We start from the raw sequence: 19,321 nt of genomic DNA on the forward strand, positions 1-19,321 counted from the left end.
CACCTGAGCTGTTTTTTCCTCCATCATGTTTGTTGACTAGTATTTCTGATGACAAGTAGTTGCTCCAGAATCAAAGCTTTCATCTGAATAAGTTTCTAGCCCTCATGGCTGTGGAGAAAAAGTCTTGAAAATATGGACTGAGTTAATATAGGCAAGCTTCAAAGAGGTTTTTTCACAAGAGATAGGATCTCTGTGGAAGTTCACAATTGGCTTAGGAGTTCTACTGCATGTTCTGGTCAGTCTGTACTCCTTTTCACCCAAAGTCCTTTCTGTTGATCTGCAAGGCATGATCCACCAGGTTTGTGGACTACAAAACCTAGGAAAGTGGCCAAGAAGTTCCTATACTCCTTCTGGAGCATCCATTAACTGATGTTTAGAATGTGCCTCATATGCCATGTAATTCACAAGATACGACATCAATTGTTGCAAGCTGTGAGGGGATCTAAAGGCAATACACCTAATATTCAGATGGTAAGGATACACAGCAATATCCCTTATTCAGGTCAAGAGTGCAGACACACCACTTTCACAACACTGTACTGTGTATCGGTTAAGGCTGTGACAACATACATGACAAAGCCGCAAAAGCAAAAAAAAAGTTTAAACCATCCAATAGTACACTCCTCTATGCAGACACACCTCTCCACACACGTAACTACTATAAACCACAGCCGTGGCTCACTTCCCCAAAATGGAAGGAGCATGTTTTTCCTAAATTTTATACAGAAGGAATGGGTGGGAATCTGGTCTACTTGTGCTGATGGCAGGAGTATGGGCAAAGCTTGGCTAGAAGGCTGGCAGTGCTACCTGTGCAGAGGTAAGGCTAAGTTTGCCTCTTCATCCGCTTCAGAAGGGACAGAGAGCATAACATAGGACTGGACAATGAGGAAGGGTGGGACAGGAGCCCAGCCTTCTAACCTTGGTTTTAGGATCCAAAGCTGATATTTTGGGAAAAGAGTGGGCTGGAATTCCCTTCTTCCTTCAGTAATGCAAGGGTTAGAGACTTGACTCATGGTGACCATCTTCATAGGCCTGCCTATTGCAAAGCATGGTGGGATACAGGGTGAACATGAGAAACATGCATATAACAATGCACCTAGCAAATTCTGCAAGATATCATATATCCTGGGCAAATAACCAAACAAAAATACAACCAAGTAAATCTGTACTGGGCAATGAGGAACAGAAGTGATTGTTCTGCTGACCACTAACAGCGGATTAAGGCTAGTATGGAAAATACATTGTGCCATGAACAATCTTGCAGTGGCACCTGAAAATGGACCAAATGGGTCCTAAGATGATTTTTAGAACTTGTGTCCATGACGGCACCAGAAAAAACTGCCTTGGTAGAGACTGTTAGTCAGACTAGCATCTCTACACCCCTAAAGGAATCAAAATTAGGTTGGGTTCTGTTTTCCCTTTTGGGCCCAGAGACCCTCTAAACATCATTTGGTAGGTTGAATACCTACATTTTATCTCTGAAATATGAGTAAAGACCATCAGTCTCCACTGGAAAAGGGGGGAGACCAAGTTAGAGGGTAGCACCTGTAGAATTAAATGAGCCGGAGGGGGGGTATAGCAGACTTTTGGGGCACCTCTCACAGAAAGTCACCAAGACAGAGTGGACTCAGTAATGGAAGGTGTAGTTTTATAACCATTGATAACTATGTGCCAGCTTAGATCATGTAGCCAGACCTCATGGTTTCAGGCACAAGCTGGTCAGCTGCAGGGGGAATTCCTCCCTAAGCCTCTCCTGCACTGCCCCCAACAAGCCAGGAGCATATTGGCATTCCTTGCTTTTGTATACAGACAATGGCAGGCAGTGAGATTGGGACTCCATGAAACAGAGTTTCTCAGCTCCTACATACCTTAACGTCAGCAATGAGGGCGTCTTCATCCTCTATGCCTGTGGGGACACATTTCTTGTGCAGAGGCAGTGATTCCAGCTTGTCCACCAGGCAGCGCAGACCTTCCAGTTCGAACTGGGTCAGATGCACCTTCCTGTACTTGAAAGGACAGCTGCCATGGGGATCCCAGGCCTGACCGTTGTGGGAGCCCCGGCTGGAGTCAGAGGAGTCCATAGACAGAGTTCTCTTAAGGCCTGGCAGGCTCCTGCAGCTTCTGCTTAGTTCATCATAGTCTAGGTTGGCACCATTAGCCACAGGGCTTGTGAGGATTGATCGTCTGGTGACTGGGCGCCTGAGCTCTCTCCCTGCCGCATCGTCCTCTTCATCCATGTTCCCCGGCTCCAAGCTGCTCAACTCCATATCTGCCAGGAGGGTGAGGGCAAAGAGTAGAGAGTGAGAGGAGCAGAATCACAGGCCTGCCAAGCCGACTGCTTACAGGAGATTGAGGGTTTTCACGTTAATCATCTGAAGGAGACAGGAAGGGATCTCCCTCAACCACCAGAGAATGGCATGTAAAGCCAGGAAAACAAGCAGCTGGACAGAGCAAGACACTGAATGGATACACCAGTGGGGCTGATCTAGAGTGACCACTGTGCAGAAGTGGCAGAAGAGTAACCTGATTTCCAATGAGTGCCAAATATAAAGCATCCCTCCCCACCAAAGCCAAGAGAGGAGAAGGGCTGCGGATGCTGCTGGTCCTATAGCTGTCCCATTAACGTCACCTCTCTGTTCATTATTTCACCACACTCCACTGCTGCGGGAAGCTGATCAAATGGACAGAGTCACTCTGTAGAAGAGCAGGAATTTCAGAGCAGCAGGCTGCCATGAACTGACCATCTTATGCTTCTAAAGAAAATACTCTGAAATCTGCAGGAGGAGCCGCCGCCACAGGACTTTTGCCTTTGTTGGAGCCCTTTGGGTAGAAGTTCGACCCCTGGAAATGCTACAGCTGTGATGAGAAGCATCCTGCAAATGATTTTCAGATCCCTATTGAGAGCAAGGTCTCATACATCACCTTTTATTGGATTCCTAGCTCCAGCTATGTTGCGAGAGGCCCCTGCAACCATCAACATGAAAAACCTCACAGACACAGCAACTTAATCTAGCACGCCATAAGGTTCTAGGCCACCGGAAATATTTTCCCCACCATCAGATGGAGCTGGCCCTTGAACACAGCTGCAGGGACTGAATCGCACCTTCCCATTCACTAGAGGCTGCACACCACTACACTGGGCACGTACACGGTGACAATGTGGGCCAGATTATCTGCAGCTCTTTTGAGCAGAGACGGCGGGCCTAGCACTTCATGGGGTAAAGGAAAGCTCCAGGACAAACTGCTGCTTTTGACTCATTGATAAAACCATACCTCCTCCATCCTGTTTGCCCTCTCCCCACGGATTCCATTAAACACATCTAACAGGAAATATAGGAAGTGTGAAATTTAAGGAAGTGAACCTCCTGAATGCCCACCCCACTTTGCTGTATTGGCAGTGAGGGAAGTGGAAGAAATTCCTCCAGTATGACAAGGAAGACACGGGGGCCAACCAGCTGCTCTTACCCATGCTGAGTGATTCCTTCTGGAAGTCCTTGGTCAGGTGGGAGTGGCTGGTGATGCAGTAAACGTAGCGTTCCAGCACATACCAACACATCTCATAGTAGAAAGGGTAGCGAAACTTATTTGGGACCTGTCATGGGGTGAAAGAGACAAGACAGAGCCAAGGGAAGAGATCAGTTACACTCAACAGAAAAGCACAGTGATGGCACTCCAAGCACAGCTATCTTGGTCCCAGAATAAGCCTCCTGTGGGAGGTGGGAATTGCAGGTACATGCAACAGCATATACAGGGAGTGCTTCCAGCATCCTGACATTTCGTCTCATGGTCAGAAGCTGCCCAAAGGCAGTGGAGGCATAGCTCACTCCCAGGCCATTCACATTCTATTCTTGTTTAGGGTCTTAGATCTGTGCTACATTTAACATCAAACAAAACCCTCCCACATTGTTGCAGGGATAGTAGCAAGGCAAGCACACTACACAACATCTTAGCTGTGAGTACCACACTTTGACCTCAAGCTAAAATCTAATTAAGTTACATGTTCTGAAGGATGCTTAAGAGAAGAGAAGGCTATTGTCAATAACAGTCTGCGTAGTGCTTTTGCAGCTTCATGTTAAGAGCTGCGCGCTATGCCTGGCAAGTCCTGAACCTAATTCACAGCAGTTAACTGGTGGGGATGTATCAGCCTGCAGATCCCCAAGCACTCTCACTCAAGGTCACAAGAGGCCTTTGGCCTCATTAATCATCTCCGCCTGGTCAAAACTTAGCATAAAACTCCAAAGCAGCAGAGGAAGGAAAATGAAAATGCAGAAGCATCACATTTGAGTGACTCCAGTGACAAGTAATCTTCCTTTTCCTACAAAGAAGGGCTTGGAGAGCCCCACTCAGGTTCACTGTACTCAATTCCCTGCTCCCCCTGGTTCACCCCAACATAGAGCTGGATTGGAACCAGTGCCCTAGAAGTTAATAACCCATATCCCATCCTGCCCTGGTCCCAAACCAGTCAGTCCTCCCATTTTCTTAGACATGATAAGCTGGAGAACTTATCTTGATAAGTTCATGATAAGCTGGAGAACTTTTGGAAGCTTGGTAACCTGTATTTTTTGCCTTGCGTTGAGGTAGAGTCTCTGATTCAGAGGTCACCTTCAGGGCCTCCTGATGGTCCTTACCCGTGTGCGGTCTTCAATGTTGTAGATTCGTAGTTGCATGGGGATGTTGAAGCTGTGCAGGAAGTTGCCCCCAAAAACCAAAGTGTCAGTGGGAGTGTACACAGCATGGATCCAACCTGTCAGAGTAAGACAGTAAGCAATGATCTTAAATTGCAGTGGGGGAGGTCTAGGTTGGATATTAGAAAAACTATTTCACTAGAAGAGTGGCAAAGCACTGGAATGAGTCACCTAGGGTTTTGTTTTTTTGTTTTTTTAAAAGGCCTGGCTTGACAAAGCCCTGGCTGGGATGATTTAGTTGGGTTGGTCCTGCTTTAAGCAGGGGGTTGGACTAGACCTCCTGAAGTCTCTTCCAACCCTAATCTTCTATGATTCTGTGAAATGGAGAGTTCATAGACTAGCTCTGTCTAACAAATGCATGGTTGAAGCATCCTCACACACCATATTAATTTAAAATACCCCTCTAACTCTGAATCCAGCTGGCTGATCCCAACCCCTGGAAGGATGCGGACAGTGTGTGCCTGGCGGTGCTAATCCCAATCTTAGCTGCTACAGCCACCCCCACTCATGTATGTCTAAAATTTCTCATGTGTCACTCCCTTCCTTACCTCCAGCAGCACCTTCTCTCCCCTTTTCTACTTCTTCCTTGCATGTTAGTAAGATTAAACTCTTTGGGGCAGAGCCTGTCTGTATCTGCATGTCACCTAGCACACACATGGTCTCAAAGAAACAGCAGGCAGTCTACCTCATGCATATAGAAATTAAAGTGTTTCTGATCACATCCTACTGCAGAATCTAGTGTGATCTTGGTCATGGGTTTCCTCGGCTTGGATAGCTCGATAGATGCCTTTAACCAATCTGTTCCAGTGAAAGTTTCCAGTTCTCTGTTTTGCATGCAGGCCAGCTATAATAGACCCTAAGTCAAACAGGTCAGTGCCTTGAGAAAAAGCAGAGATGGGATATGCACTGTTTACTAAACCAGAAGATCTAGAATGTACAGATATGATCAGCAGCGATGCCTTCTAAACAGTGGTCTAATTCCTGATCCTTCCATCTTTTCCAAAAGTGCATGTAATTCTCATGCTTTCATACCATTAGTACTCTTCACTCTCACAGCTCTCCCCTTGCTAAAGGCCTTCCCACAACCAGCAGGGAGGAATTTACTTCCTTCCAAGTTGTGGCAGCCATGGTTCAGGGAAATATTTATCTCCTCCTTTCCCCCTACCTTCCTATCATCCAATCTCTTAGGAAAGCCACCTCTGCAACATTTGTCCCCAACACTCCATATTCCTGCCACTCAGCTCTTTTATTCAGGTACACCTCTACCCCGATATAATGCTGTCCTTGGGAGCCAAAAAATCTTACAGCGTTATAGGTGAAGCCATGTTATATTGAACTTGCTTTGATCTGCCGGAGCGTGCAGCCCCCACTTCCCCTGCTTTACCGCATTATATCCGAATTTGTGTTATATCAGGTCACATTATATCGGGGTAGAGGTGTATCTTTAAGATCTGTTCTCTCCTTTAAAAAGCCTCTCACTTACTATTTATTTGTAATCTTTGCTTTCATGAAAGCAGTGTTAGCTTTCCTCATCTCTCCAATCACCTCTTACAAACCATGCCCTTGACAAATTTCAGCGTGGGATTCACTGCAACAAGAGCCCTCTGAGAACTTAGATGCTAGGCATTATGAGCACAGTTGAAGAAACCTGACATTTGGTACTGTCCATTCCTTGCCCCAGGAGGAAGTTGCATATGGTAATTTATGTGCTTTTATTAGTGTAGGCAGGCTAAAGTGTGCCTGGCATTTGGGACAAAGTAGTGACCCCCTGATCCTGCAGGCATTCCATAGCCTTGGACCAGCTCTTGAGAAAGCTCTCTTGCTCAAACAAGCTTTGCCTTGCAGTAGACCATTCCATTTGCCAGCACAACCCAGCTGACTTAATTTTCAAGACATACCAGACTCAAATAATTAAGAGAGTCTTAAGATAAGTGTTCAGATCTATAGATTTCCACAAGGATCAATGCCTATCTTTCTGCTTTATCTACCTTTTCTCTGAGTTCTCTTCACCTTCTTTAACACTTACTTGGATCATATTCAGCGGTATGTTTAAGAACTCAACACTTTTCTGTTTATCCTCTGCCTGCCTTGGCAAAGAGTCTGAAGCTTTGTTTCAGCTCCCTTTAGCTGAATATCCCAATGTCTCAAAAGACAGAAGGGTTCCTCTTGGACACATGGAACAACCTCAAAACCTGCTTCTCATTTATCTTCTCATCTGTTTAGAGCTCCCAAGTGCTTCCACAGTTCTTAGCCCTGGAACCATCCTTGGCTATGAACTCTCTTTTGCCACATGTTTGTTCTACAAGTCACTACACAGTTAGCCCTCGAAGTCTCAAGATCCTCTGACCTTCACTCCTGCAACTCCCATCTCAATATTTCCAGCTCTCCAGATTCCAGCATCTGCCGGATGCTGCTGCCACCTTCTCACACATATAAAGCAAAGCAGTCACATTACTCGTTTCCTAAATACATGCACTCTCCTCCCCACACCTTTCATTACAGGACACAGGTCAAAAACTGTCCTCATTTTAGAAATGTCCACGGAGTTATTATAGCCAACCACACACCCTCCACTCTACTCCCCTACCTTGCTTCCTCTATCAGGACTAGCTTCCATTTTGCACCTCCAATAGTTCCCACCAAGCACCTTCTCTTCAGCTTCTGCAATCTGGAAGAGCCTCTCTTTGTCCAGCTCATTTCAAATATTCAGCTGAACATATCTTTCTACTCTGCCTATTACTAAATCTAAATAACAAAGCAGGGGTCAGTATCTAGTTAACCTGGTGATCTATTATGGGAGTTTGTATGAAAGATGCTAGAGAAAATAGAGGTGTATCATATTTTCCTCTCTCACAGAGACTTGCTATCCAGGAAGTTCAGAGAGAAATCACCCTGCTCTGAACTACCCTAATTTTATGGGTGTCCCCCCCAGAGATTCTTTCCCCACTGCCTCAGACTTCCTGACCCCTAGAACAGATCATATTCCCTTCAAAGACAAGGACAAATGCACACTTCCAGGGTTCTCCCCCCAGCCCCTTATACCTGAGGGGATGACGAACGTGTAGCCCTGCTTGAGCTCAATTCGTTGACAGTCTGACACTTTGTCACCAAGAAAGATGTCCCCCTGTTTCCCTGACAGCAGCCAATTCTCGTAGAGCTCCAGGTTCTGGGGTGTTGGCGGGATCAGCCAGAAGATCTGCAAGGTTCATTGGGTAGAGATCCTTTAACGGTTGTGGACAAAACTCCCTTTACTCCTTTTCTATTATTTCTTTCAAGCACCAAACATCCAGCTCTTTCCACGCACAACAGGAGCCACACAAAGGATGGTTCTAACAGAAGCATCAATAGTTATTCCCTTAGAGATACCAGCAACTAACAAGATACTTCATATCAGAATGACGTGAGGAGTACTGCAAGCATCCAAGGTATGTGGAAATTCATCACCTTACAGGCAAACCACCGAGACAAGAATACAAAACCCACTGGAAATTCTAGATCCTTAGACACACACAAGATGTATAGCAATGTTTTCTGAAGTGCAGTTCTACTACTGAAAACCCCTATTAGCCTCTGTGTAGCCCTACAGTATACAAAGACAGTAGTAACTCCTCGCTTAACGTTGTAGTTCTCTTCCCAAAAAATGCTACTTTATGCAAAACAATGTTTAGTGAATCCAATTTCCCCATAAGAACTAATGTAAACAGGGGTGGGGGGGTGAGGATGTTAGGTTCCAGGGAAATTTTTCCAAAATGGCTCATTTTTGTGCACCTATAATAAACAGTAAGTTGCCTGTTACTACTGAACACCTTGGGATGACTTTCAAAGGCAAAGATGAGAATTGTGTACCTTTCTGTGGCAGACAGATGCCTTAGTTTCCTTGGGTGTTAGAAGATCTCCCTCTTCCTGTACATGTCAAACTCCATAAAGTGTTGTGCATAATTAAAATAGTTTTTACAAAAAGCTGTCACAGATCTTTGGCATCCATGACACTGAGGCCTAGCCTATACTAGACAGGGTTAAAACCTCCCAGATGAAATAGCTTATGCCAGCAAAAAAGGTTTTTTTGCTCATAGAGCCTATACTAGGGGTTGACAAACTATGGCCCACAGGCTGGAGCCGTTTTAAGCCAGCCCGCAAGCCTCACCATGAGGCTCGGCCCCGCTCTGGCCGGGGGCCATATCACACAGCTCCTGGAAGCCATGGCATGGCCCCACTCTGGCTCCTACGCACTCCAATGGCCCCCTCCAGTGCTCCAATGGGAGCTGCAGGGGCGGTGTCTGTAGATGGGGCAGCATGCAGAGCCGCATGCCAGCGCCTCTGCATAGGAGCTAGAGAAGTGACATGCCACTGCTTCTGGGAGCCGCTTGAGGTGAGTGCCACTCCGAGCCTGCACCCCTGAGCCTCTTCCCTCCGCCCCAGCCTTGATCCCCCTCCTGCTCTCCAAACCCCTCGATCCCAGCCTCCTACACCCCAAACTCCTCATCCCCATCCCCTCCCCAGAGCACTCACCTCCTCCTGCACCCCAACCCCAATTTTGTAAACATTCATGTCCAGCCATACAATTTCTATTCCCCGATGTGGCCCTCGGGCCAAGAAGTTTGCCCACCCCTGGCCTGTACCAAATTCCCTGAATGAAGTAAGCTATACTGTCAAAAGAACTTTGTCAGAATAATTGCATCTACTTTTCGGCTTTTATTAGCATAGTTGTTTCAGTTAGGGGTGTGATTTTTCCCCATATGTCCTTAACTCACATAGCTATGTCTGCAAAACTTTATAGCTTAGACCTGATCTGAGCCTCTCTTAAGCTGAAATATTGGCATTTTTTTGCACTGGTTTAAACTCAAACAGTGCAAATTTGTGTGTCAACAATTCTTCAGCACTGTCTACGCTAGGGAAAATGGTGCGTTATTAAAACATGATAGCTATCGTACATCCCAGAATGAAAAAAGTTAACATCATTCTTGGAAGAGTTGTAAACAAGACACAAGGAGCAATTCTTCCACTATTCCACACTGGTAAGGTCTCAACTGGAACAATGTGTCCAGTTCTGGACACCACATTTCAGGAAAGATGGATAAATTGGAGCAAGTCCCAAGGAGAGCAATAAAAATGGTTAAAGATCTAGTAAACATGAGGAAAGATTGAAAAACTTGGGTTTGTTTAGTTTGGTGAAGAGAAGATGGAGAGGGGACATCATAACAGTTTTCAAGTACATAAAAGTTTGTTACAAGGCGGAGGGTGAAAAATTGTTCTCATTAACCTCAGAGAATGGGCTTAAATTGTAGCACAGGAGGTTTAGGTTTCCCATTAGAAAATACTTCCTGTCAGGATAGTTAAGCACTGGACAAAACTGCCTAGGAATCTTCTGGAAGCTCCATCACTTGAGGTTTTTAAGAACAGATTTGACAAACAGCTATCTAATTATTACTTAGTCCTGCCTTGAGTGCCAAAGTTTGGACTAGATGACCTATCAAGGTCCTTTCCAGTCATACTTCTGTGATTCCACATTTTAAGTCCTAGTGTAGACAGGGTAAGATGGTACTTAACACATATCAGGCAGAGTGCTGGCCCAGACGGATCTTGGGTCACATTGGGGCAGACAATTCCTACAGGAACCCAGAAGGGTTCAGCACAAGAAGCTAATATACGTTAAGTTTTAAGACCAGGCCTGAATCAAGCCAAAGACAAAGTATAGTTTCAGGACCAAAAACCCCCCAAACATTTAACCACTTTCTATGAAAGATGAGTAGGCAGGGAGATCGATCATGCTAGGAAGATGCAGCAGCCACAGATTTGCTACAACACATTATGTAAGAGACTGCAGGAGCTGGGGGGATCCAGCTCTCTTTCAGGTGTGTCTGATTTCAGATGATATCTTAAGTCTGTGGTTCCAGACCTACAATTCCTTTAGTCAGAGCTCTGTGGGCTTCTCTGTGCATTTTACCAAGGACTAGATCCTCTGTGACAGAGTATAGACCAGGGATGAGACACAATGATGTTTGTACAGGGAAGAAAACCTGGATTATTCAGAGCAATTTTATATGCAGGAGTCCATCTAATGGATATGTCTTTCAGATATCAATAGCCCAGGAAAGATTTTCAACACTGAGTTTATGCATATAAAATTTTATGTATTGAAGTTTGTTTATGCTTTATAATTATGCTTGGGTAGTTCTTTATTATCGTGTTGCCTTGTACCTTTAAGTGTTACAAAAAACTAACATTCTTGTTAATAAAGACAGCACAGTAGAACCTCAGAGTTATGAACTGACCAGTCAACCATATATCTCATCTGGAACCAAAAGTATGCAATCAGGCAGCAGCACAGAAAAGAAAAAGCAAATACAGTACTGTGTTAAATGTAAACTACTAAAAAAAATAAAGGGAAAGTTAAAAAAAATATGACAAGGTAAGGAAACCGTTTCTGTGCTTGTTTTATTGAAATTAAGATGGTTAAAAGCAGCATTCTTCTTTTGCATAGTAAAATTTCAAAGCTGTACTAAGTCAATGTTCAGTTGTAAACTTTTGAAAGAACCACCATAATGTTTTGTACAGAGTTACAAACACTTCAGAGTTATGAATAATCTTCATTCCCGAGGTGTTTGTAACTTCTGTGCAGTTCATGTGTGTTGTTTTATTACAGTAGAACCTCAGAAGTCTAAACCAGTGGAAAGTCACATTAGGCTTTCAAAGACATCCCACAACCTTAATTGTAAATCATCAGAAATCTATTATGCAAAGTTGAGAGACTTAATGCTAACCAATCAGAGATGAGCCAGAGAAATTTGCATCCAAATCCATCCAAGCCTTGATGAAGTTTGACAGAGTTGGGTTCAGTTATAAGAAATGGACTAAAGCTGAGAAGCTCAGAGTTGGACAGGAGTTTCATATTCAAACCCATCACCACCCATCCTGAGCTCTGATCCTTATACTTTTAACCCATGTGTCACTTTAAGGGTACCTGTTTGCAATTTAAGATCTTTAGATAGCTGCACTTTTGAAAGCACTCCAGTTAGTCTTTAGGAACTCCAGATAGTCTCTACCGCTGGTCCCACAATGCTGATAGTTATGTCACACCCACCATGGAACAGCATCCCAGTTTAGAGGTCAGATCTCTCCTGAAGCACACGGCTTTGTAAATTTAGCTCTACTTTGGTTGCACTCTAAAAACCAACATAAAACATTTTTAGCAGTCCTCACAGGGGCTGCCCTCATACCTTTCCCCCTCGGTGAATGTGGTACCATACGGAGGTGCCGCCAAAGTCCACATGGAAATCTGTGTAGCAGCCCTTAACACTCATCAGACAGTACCTAGCCAGAGACAGGAAGACGAGATGAGCAGGATGAAGGTGAGTAGCACATACCTCTGTTTATAAGCTGTCACTTGTGAAACCCCCAACAGCTGCAGCATACTCAAGGGAGGTGGAGAGGCAAGATGGGGGTGGGTGGGTGCAGGGACAAATAGTGTTAGGCTCCAGGGAAATGCAGACTGAGCAGCATGTGAGTCTAAATACTACAGTGATAGATTGATGGCAATGGCAGGAGAGTTTATTTACATCAAGAAATCAAATACACAGGAGGAGCCGTAGCCCAGGCAGGAGAAGGAAGAGCTTCCCTCATCTTCCTCAAAGCTCTGGGATTCTAAAAGATCACTGAAGTCTGTCATTGCCTAGTCTTGCTTGCTATGGCAGGACAGTAAACACCTGGCAACTTGTCCAATTCAACATGCTGTATTAGAATGACAAGCCAAGCAAGTTTTTACCAAATGCAACAAAGACAAATTTGTGCAACTGTCCAGAGGCTGGAGGAGTTAACAGCTCTGCTGTTTTAATGTATATACAAACAGTACCTGGGGGCAGCTACAGAGGGGAACAGACTCCCGCATCTCTCCTCAAAACCAGGCTGCCTGTGACATTCAGTTTTACTTGTGTGATTGCCTCACCCCTTAGATCCATCAGAAGGAGGAGGAGCTGGGTACATGTGCTTCATGAGGTCACTTACTTTTGCACCTTGGGATACTGCATCTCCAGAATGGCATTTGTAGACTCCGTTTGACTCTCCTTTAGGTGTCTTGGCCACATGTTGTCAACCCAGTCAATCAAATCCACCTGCAACCAGAAAGGAATTAGGCCCAAGTCTTGGCAAGATGGTCCATGGCTCTTTTTGCATGCTTGAGTATTTCTAGGAGGTCCTGTGGCCAATCTGACATCTGCAATGGCCAGGTAACAAAAATACAGGACTACTAAAGTAGAAATACTATTTATGGCTGTAGTGAGACTGCCTCCCAGGCATGATCACAGTCACAAGGATGACCAGGTGTCAGTTCCTAACCACTTTGCCACACTGCTACTTCAGGCTTGGGACTGGAATCCAGGATTTCATGCATTCCACAGCTGTGCAGAATCCAGCGTGCAGATCACCCTTGCCACAGAACTGTGCTCTGAAATCTAACTTATTTAAAACAAACTGTTTTAATTCTTATAGTTGCGTAGGAAATCTTCCAAATATGAATGACGAGTACGTAATACACCAGTGTCAGAGTCTGCAGAGAATCTGACACAATAGCTAAGGTATGAACCGCTCTGCATTTATCTCAATGGGACCCTGTCCTTAGGTTTATGAGTTAATTTAGTTGTCAGCATTCACTACTCCATCATATTAACATCATCCTGCTTGTGTGCTTCTCTTACATTCCCAACTGTTTTTTATATATTCTCAAGACCCCTCCCCGCACTGCCTTTACCCAAGCTCCCCCCGCCCCCCACTTCAACCTCTACATAGTAATGGGCATTTGTAACACAAGATTCTGAAGCGCATGGAAGGTTTAAGAACAGCATAAATAATCTGATGGGATGCTGCCCTGACTGGGTTATTTTCATATGTCACGCAACAGAAGTATTACTTTGTAGCTTTGCTGGTAATCCCACCTTTTACTTGACTGCCTGTGCTTCCCCCAAGATGCAGGAAGGGGTTCTACCAAACTTCACAGCAGTTCGGTGCACGCAACTGAATGCGTAAGCAGGCACTGGTTGGAAGAGAGCCACAGTCTTGTCAGGCAGTGGAACCAGCTTAACAGGATGAGGTTGGGAGTCAGTGACCCAGTCCAGGGACTAAAACTTGGACTAGCTCAAATGTATCCTTTATTCAGACTTGGATGTGCTCTACTGTGTATCTGTTCTTGAACTCCTTCCAGCAGAGCAAGTTATTCCACTGCCTAGTTAACCGTCCTCATTAGGAACGGCTTACATTCTCTCACCTGCAGGCTGTCACTCCGCAATGCAGCTTTGCCCCCCAACCTACCTCATTAACTACAAATAATTCTGCCTCCACAATGACTGTCTTGACGATTTAGATAGGATTACTGTGGCCTCCTCTGACAGAACAGCCTACCCATTCCTTTCTGCACTTCTCACCAGTTTAGCAAGGTCTGCAATGGGCAGGTGCTCAAAACTTACATAGCGCTCCAGCTGCTCTTTGGGGTTGGAGAAGCAGCAGCAACCCTGTCTGACCCCATAAGTATTGCAGGGAGGCCTCTGGTTGCTCTCTTCTTCAGTACAGAGGGACCAGGCTCAGTGCTCTACCTTTACCAAAATGAAAGGAAAGAGGGGAGAAGACAACAACTTTACTGACCGTAGCAGGTCTCTGCACCAGGTTCTCCAGCCTTGTATGACTGAACTCCAAGCTGATGACATTATACAATTTCTCCCGCTCCTCCTCTGGGGTCTCATAGTAGCGTGCCCACTGTGCCATGGACATCTCAATGTCCCTTTGTGTGTTCACATCCATGACATCCACCATCCGCCGGCTCCCTGCCAGAGCAAAACAGATATCACTGCTGTGCACAAGGGGCTACTAAGAACAGACAAGCCAGGACACAAGAGGACAGGCCCTTTCAGAGGAATGAACTTGTAAGCCCCATCCATCTATGTGCAAGGCCAATCCCTCTCCTGCAGGAGTGTACCAAGGCCCTCGTCCTCATCCACACCAGGGCAACCAGGAACTGTTTAGAGTTTTCTGAACAAAGCCCATGGTTCAGCTACTCCTGTCACAGACTAGATTTCTTCTCAGGCAGTAAAAATCCTTGATTATTTGGACTGGAGGAGCTGTTAGAACCCAGCCAGCAATGTGTTGAGGGAGTCATAAAGACTGTTGTAGTTCATGGATTCAACAGTCTGAACTAGTCCCCTCCACCCCTTCTGAAAATCACCGTGGCCAGTTACTAATATGCCACAAGGCAGCAGGAGAGACACTTACCTACATACAGTCGCACGTCATTCACACTGAAGTCAGGATCTGGCATCCTGCAAGACAGACACTTAACTAAAACAAACCAGGGTCTCCACCACAGGCCTCTCTCCCTCCTGTAGCCCTTGGCTTCATATAGGCATTTCAAAGGCTCCATCCCTCCACATTTGCCTTCCTCTCCCCTATAGAACGCTACATGCTTGCCCCTCCACCTTTGAGGGCAGCCAGGAGAGCCATGATAGTAGCACACAAACCAATGTGTGCAAACAGATTCTTCTGTAAGCTATAAATCCACTCAGGTGCCTCAACAGGCAAATGCTGGGCACAATTGTCACAAGGGGAGTAGTGGTAGTTTAGGAATAGGATAAATTGTCACCAGCAAGTTCACGCATTGTATGGAGGCTGTAGGAAAAGGTCAGCCTATACTTGAGAATCACTGGGCACGTCTACACTATGGACACTATAGCCACACAGCTTCCCCTATGCCACCGTAGCACAGACACTTCCTATAGCAGCCCAAGGGGTTTTCCAGGCGATGTACGAAAGGCAGCAGCTAGATCAACAGAAGAATTCTGCCGTTAACCTAGGGATTAGGTTGGCTCAACTACAGTGCTTAGCGGTGTAATTTTTTTCACACCCCTGAGCAATATAACTAGGTCAAACTAAATTTTAAAGTAAAATAAGCCTCAGATTTCATTTAAAAAAAGTTGAAGTAATGGCCTGTCTATACTGGCGATGGGTATCGGTGCACCTACAGCAGTACAAGCCGCATCACACCAACACAGCACGTCTACCTTTGTGTTTGTACCGATGTAGCTACAGTGGCATAAATATCTCCACTGCATGCAGGGACTAAGTCTCTAGCCTTCATGGTTAAAGAAAACCTTTCAAAGTGTGAACTGAATAATGCAGCAATATATGATACACCAGTCATGGTGTTTTATCTACACTGATCCAGTTAAAGTGGTAGAACCCCCACTAAGGTGGACTGTTATACTAGTACTAACAGGCTTTCATTGATATAACTTGTTTCCAGCTTATTCCCAACAGGTAAAAAAAATGTCATCCCCATAACTAGCAGACTCATACCAGTACTAAAAACTTTGAAGACTAGGCCTAAATTTGCAGGGAGTCTGAAACAATAGCTCTGAAGGGTGAACTGTCCCATTCATCTAAAAAAGGGGTTAATTTGAATGCCATCAGCGTTAGCTGATCACAGCATATAAGGAAGGAGGGATGAGCATGTTAAGCAGATCTGCACAGTTGTAAGTGACATCTCACTTGGCACCATGAAAGCACAGCACTTGGGAGAGTATTAGTTAATTCCCTCCACTCAAGTCAGGAAAGAGACATGCCTAAGGAACCTACCAGATCTCAGAGCAGGGCATTTAAGCCCCACTAAGGGAGAGCCAAACCCAAAACCTATATAATGTGTTCATTATCATATTCTGAATGGTGCTAACCTATTGACTAGCTTCTCCCTTTAGCAAATCAGGCAGGCAAAAGCATCTTCACTTCACTGATTGACCCATTCTTGTAACTGTTGCCCAACTCATACTCTCTCAGACAGGGCTCATAAACCAAGCAACTGTCTTTGTTCTACATGCATCTGATGAAGTGGGTATTCACCCACGAAAGCTCATGCTCCAATACATCTGTTAGTCTTGCCACAGGACTCTGCTGCTTTTACAGATCCAGACTAACACGGCTATCCCTCTGATACTTGTCTTTGTTCTGTGCTGATACAGCACCTCGCACAATGTGGTCTGGCCCACTGCTGGGGATCCTAGGTGCTGCAATGATACAAATACAACCACCACCCCAGATGGGCACCCAGTTAGAATAAGCATATATGTCAAAAGCACAGGAAAAACAAGTTGGACACCGCACTGGGGCAGTTACCAGAATCTGCTTTCCCACAGTTGAACTAGATTCTGAACTGGGAACTCTTAGGAGAGCATCCACGGATACAACTTGGGATAGAAAGACCACCCTCAGGTGGAAAGGCCCTGACAAACTGCTAGGTTATTTCTGTAGTACTGCCAGTGGCCAGCTAGGCTAGAGTCACCCACCCTTCCATATCCTCAATACTTACTTTATTCCGAGCCCATCAGAGTTCTTGAAAATCAAAGGGTCTCTCAGGCCACCCCGCTGGATGTACTCAACATTGAAGTCTGTCATGAGTGAGAGAGAAAAGGGGATCTATTAAGGGGAGGTTGCCAGCCACAGAGATATTGGGGACATTAACCAGGGAAGGGGCAGGTAGCATGAAGAATGGAAAGAAGAACTGGGCTCAACCACCCTCTCCTACAGAATTTCATCTCCAAGTACTGTCCTAATCAACTGCAGGCAGCCTGCCATAACCATGGGCCAGAGAGGCACAAGCAGGGCAGGGTATGTGGACCCCTATAGCTGAGTCAGACAAACAGGGAAAGAGAGTTGATCATTTCCCAAACAAACTCAATCAAGCAAAAGAGGCCTTAAAGCAACCAGTTAAGACTTCCTCCTCTCTGAGAGCTCTGCATCTAGAGTCTAGCTCACGTCAGCTGTGAGAGCATCAGGAATCCTAGTTTTCCATGATTTAAAAAAATTTAAAAAAATAAAAAAACCCACCAAAATTCTCTGATAAAACACACAAAACTCCATGTTTTCCCACGATTAAAATGAAACACTGAACTTAGTTTCCTTAGCCACAATATATTTAGGTATCAGTTGAACACAAGGTTTTATTGATATATTTACAATTTTTAAGCTGACAGCCTGAGTCCCGCCCATTCTCCTGATTATCTGAATTTGATTATCCGATCTGGGACTTGGGCAAGTTAGATGGGATAACCGAGGTTCCACTATATGTTTTTATTTTTTTCACAGAATATAAAAACTAAAGATTCTCTGTAAAAATGCAAATTCCATGTTTTCTCATGGCAAATGGATTTCTAGGATCCCCAGTGATTATAAGTAAGGCTAAAATTTTGTCATGGTTATTTTTAGTCACGGACAGGTGAGGGGCAATAAACAAACATTTGTGGAAGCCATGACTTGTCTGTGACTTTTGCCACTGCAGCTCCATGGTTTCCCCTGCCACTGGGTGGCTGGGAGCTGCGGGGTTCTCTCCCCTCACCTCCCTGCAAGGCTGTCCCCAGTCGCTGGAACCCTGCAGGGGGACCCTGAAGAGGCTGTCACCTGTTGCTGGAACCCTGCCGGGGCCCCACTGACTGCTAGCTCCAGTCCCGCAGACCCAGGGGCTGAAGCAGAAAATGTAAGGGCAGTCTCTGGAAGTCATGGCTTCCGTGACTTTTTGACAATAATGTAGCCTTAATTATAGCTGTCACATGCAAGCTTACATTTGCCCCTCTAATTCTCTTTACCCCACCCCGCCTGGGTATGCAAAATTAGGGACCTAGCTCCTCTCTTACTCAGTATGTTTCAGGTGGAGGTTTGCTAGGGAGCAGCTTCAAAAGCTATTCTTAGGACTCAATTCCCAGCTGCTGGCTCATTGGCCAGAGAGCTGTGTGGGGTAGAGCTGAGACTTCACTTAGCATGTTCCACTCCATCTCCAAGCCACTTAACAGTGGCTACAGCAAGGTTTTTTTGGGGAGGTGGGGTTGAAAGGCCACAGTTACTCTGCTGCATGTGCTAGGAAAGCAGAGCAGCTCAGAGAAGAGAAAGAATCAAGACAGACAGCAAAGGGTAAGAAGGCCCAAAATATCAGGGGGGCCAGGGGCGAAGGAAGGAGATAGAAAATAAAGGAAGAGGCGAATCTCTGGATTTAGATACCAGTACTTGTGTCACCACTGATCCAATTGGCAGCTAAAGAACTTAGCAGTGAGTTTTGTCCTCTAAGGCCCTGAGCACTGGGGAAGAGCTCCTCTCCTCCCACACACACACACACACCCACCCACCCACCCCCCACTAGGTAAGTAGTTCACAGTCCTCACTCCTGTGGTAGGGAGGACTGTGAAGGACACACACTGATCAGACAGTTTGTTCACAGGGGCACTTTTCCTACAGTGTTTCTCTCTAGAAACTTTGCAGTAGAGTGGGTGTGGGCAGTGGAGGGGGCACAGACCTTTGCCTTCCATAAAGAGGACGAAGTTGGCATTGAATTTGTTGGTGGAGAGTTTCTCCTCCAAGTCAAATGTCCTCTTTCCTTCAATTTCATCATCAGATATGCCATCATCTTCATAGCGCCGCCTCATTGTGCCACGCTGCGGAGAGAACAAAGAGGAGGATGAGAACAGCTGTAGACAGTGCGAAGTAGCCAGCCAACTTCCTTTTCCAACCGTCACAATAACCCCAAATTAGATACCTGGATGCATTCCAGCTTCACAAAAACATCTAACCTGTGTTTTCAGAGGGCCTCACATTGCCTGACTGGTATTACATTGGAA

At 45.4% G+C, this 19,321-nt stretch overlaps 1 protein-coding gene across 2 annotated transcripts in view; it reads right to left on the bottom strand.

Moving 5' to 3' along the window:
* The window catches only part of KDM2A (lysine demethylase 2A), a 75,984-nt gene that overhangs the window by 19,429 nt on the left and 37,234 nt on the right, over positions 1-19,321 (bottom strand). For both annotated transcript variants that reach the window (XM_030561039.1, XM_030561040.1), the window contains 10 exons: positions 19,000-19,138; positions 17,026-17,104; positions 14,940-14,986; positions 14,316-14,494; positions 12,687-12,793; positions 11,903-11,996; positions 7,728-7,881; positions 4,629-4,744; positions 3,466-3,592; positions 1,869-2,269 (listed from right to left, as the gene is read on the bottom strand). In XM_030561039.1, the coding sequence (XP_030416899.1) occupies positions 1,869-2,269; positions 3,466-3,592; positions 4,629-4,744; positions 7,728-7,881; positions 11,903-11,996; positions 12,687-12,793; positions 14,316-14,494; positions 14,940-14,986; positions 17,026-17,104; positions 19,000-19,138 (1,443 nt within the window). The remainder of the gene's footprint in view (positions 1-1,868; positions 2,270-3,465; positions 3,593-4,628; positions 4,745-7,727; positions 7,882-11,902; positions 11,997-12,686; positions 12,794-14,315; positions 14,495-14,939; positions 14,987-17,025; positions 17,105-18,999; positions 19,139-19,321) is intronic.

Source organism: Gopherus evgoodei, chromosome 4, assembly GCF_007399415.2.
Source record: "Gopherus evgoodei ecotype Sinaloan lineage chromosome 4, rGopEvg1_v1.p, whole genome shotgun sequence".
In the NCBI taxonomy this organism is placed as follows: Eukaryota; Metazoa; Chordata; order Testudines; family Testudinidae; genus Gopherus; species Gopherus evgoodei.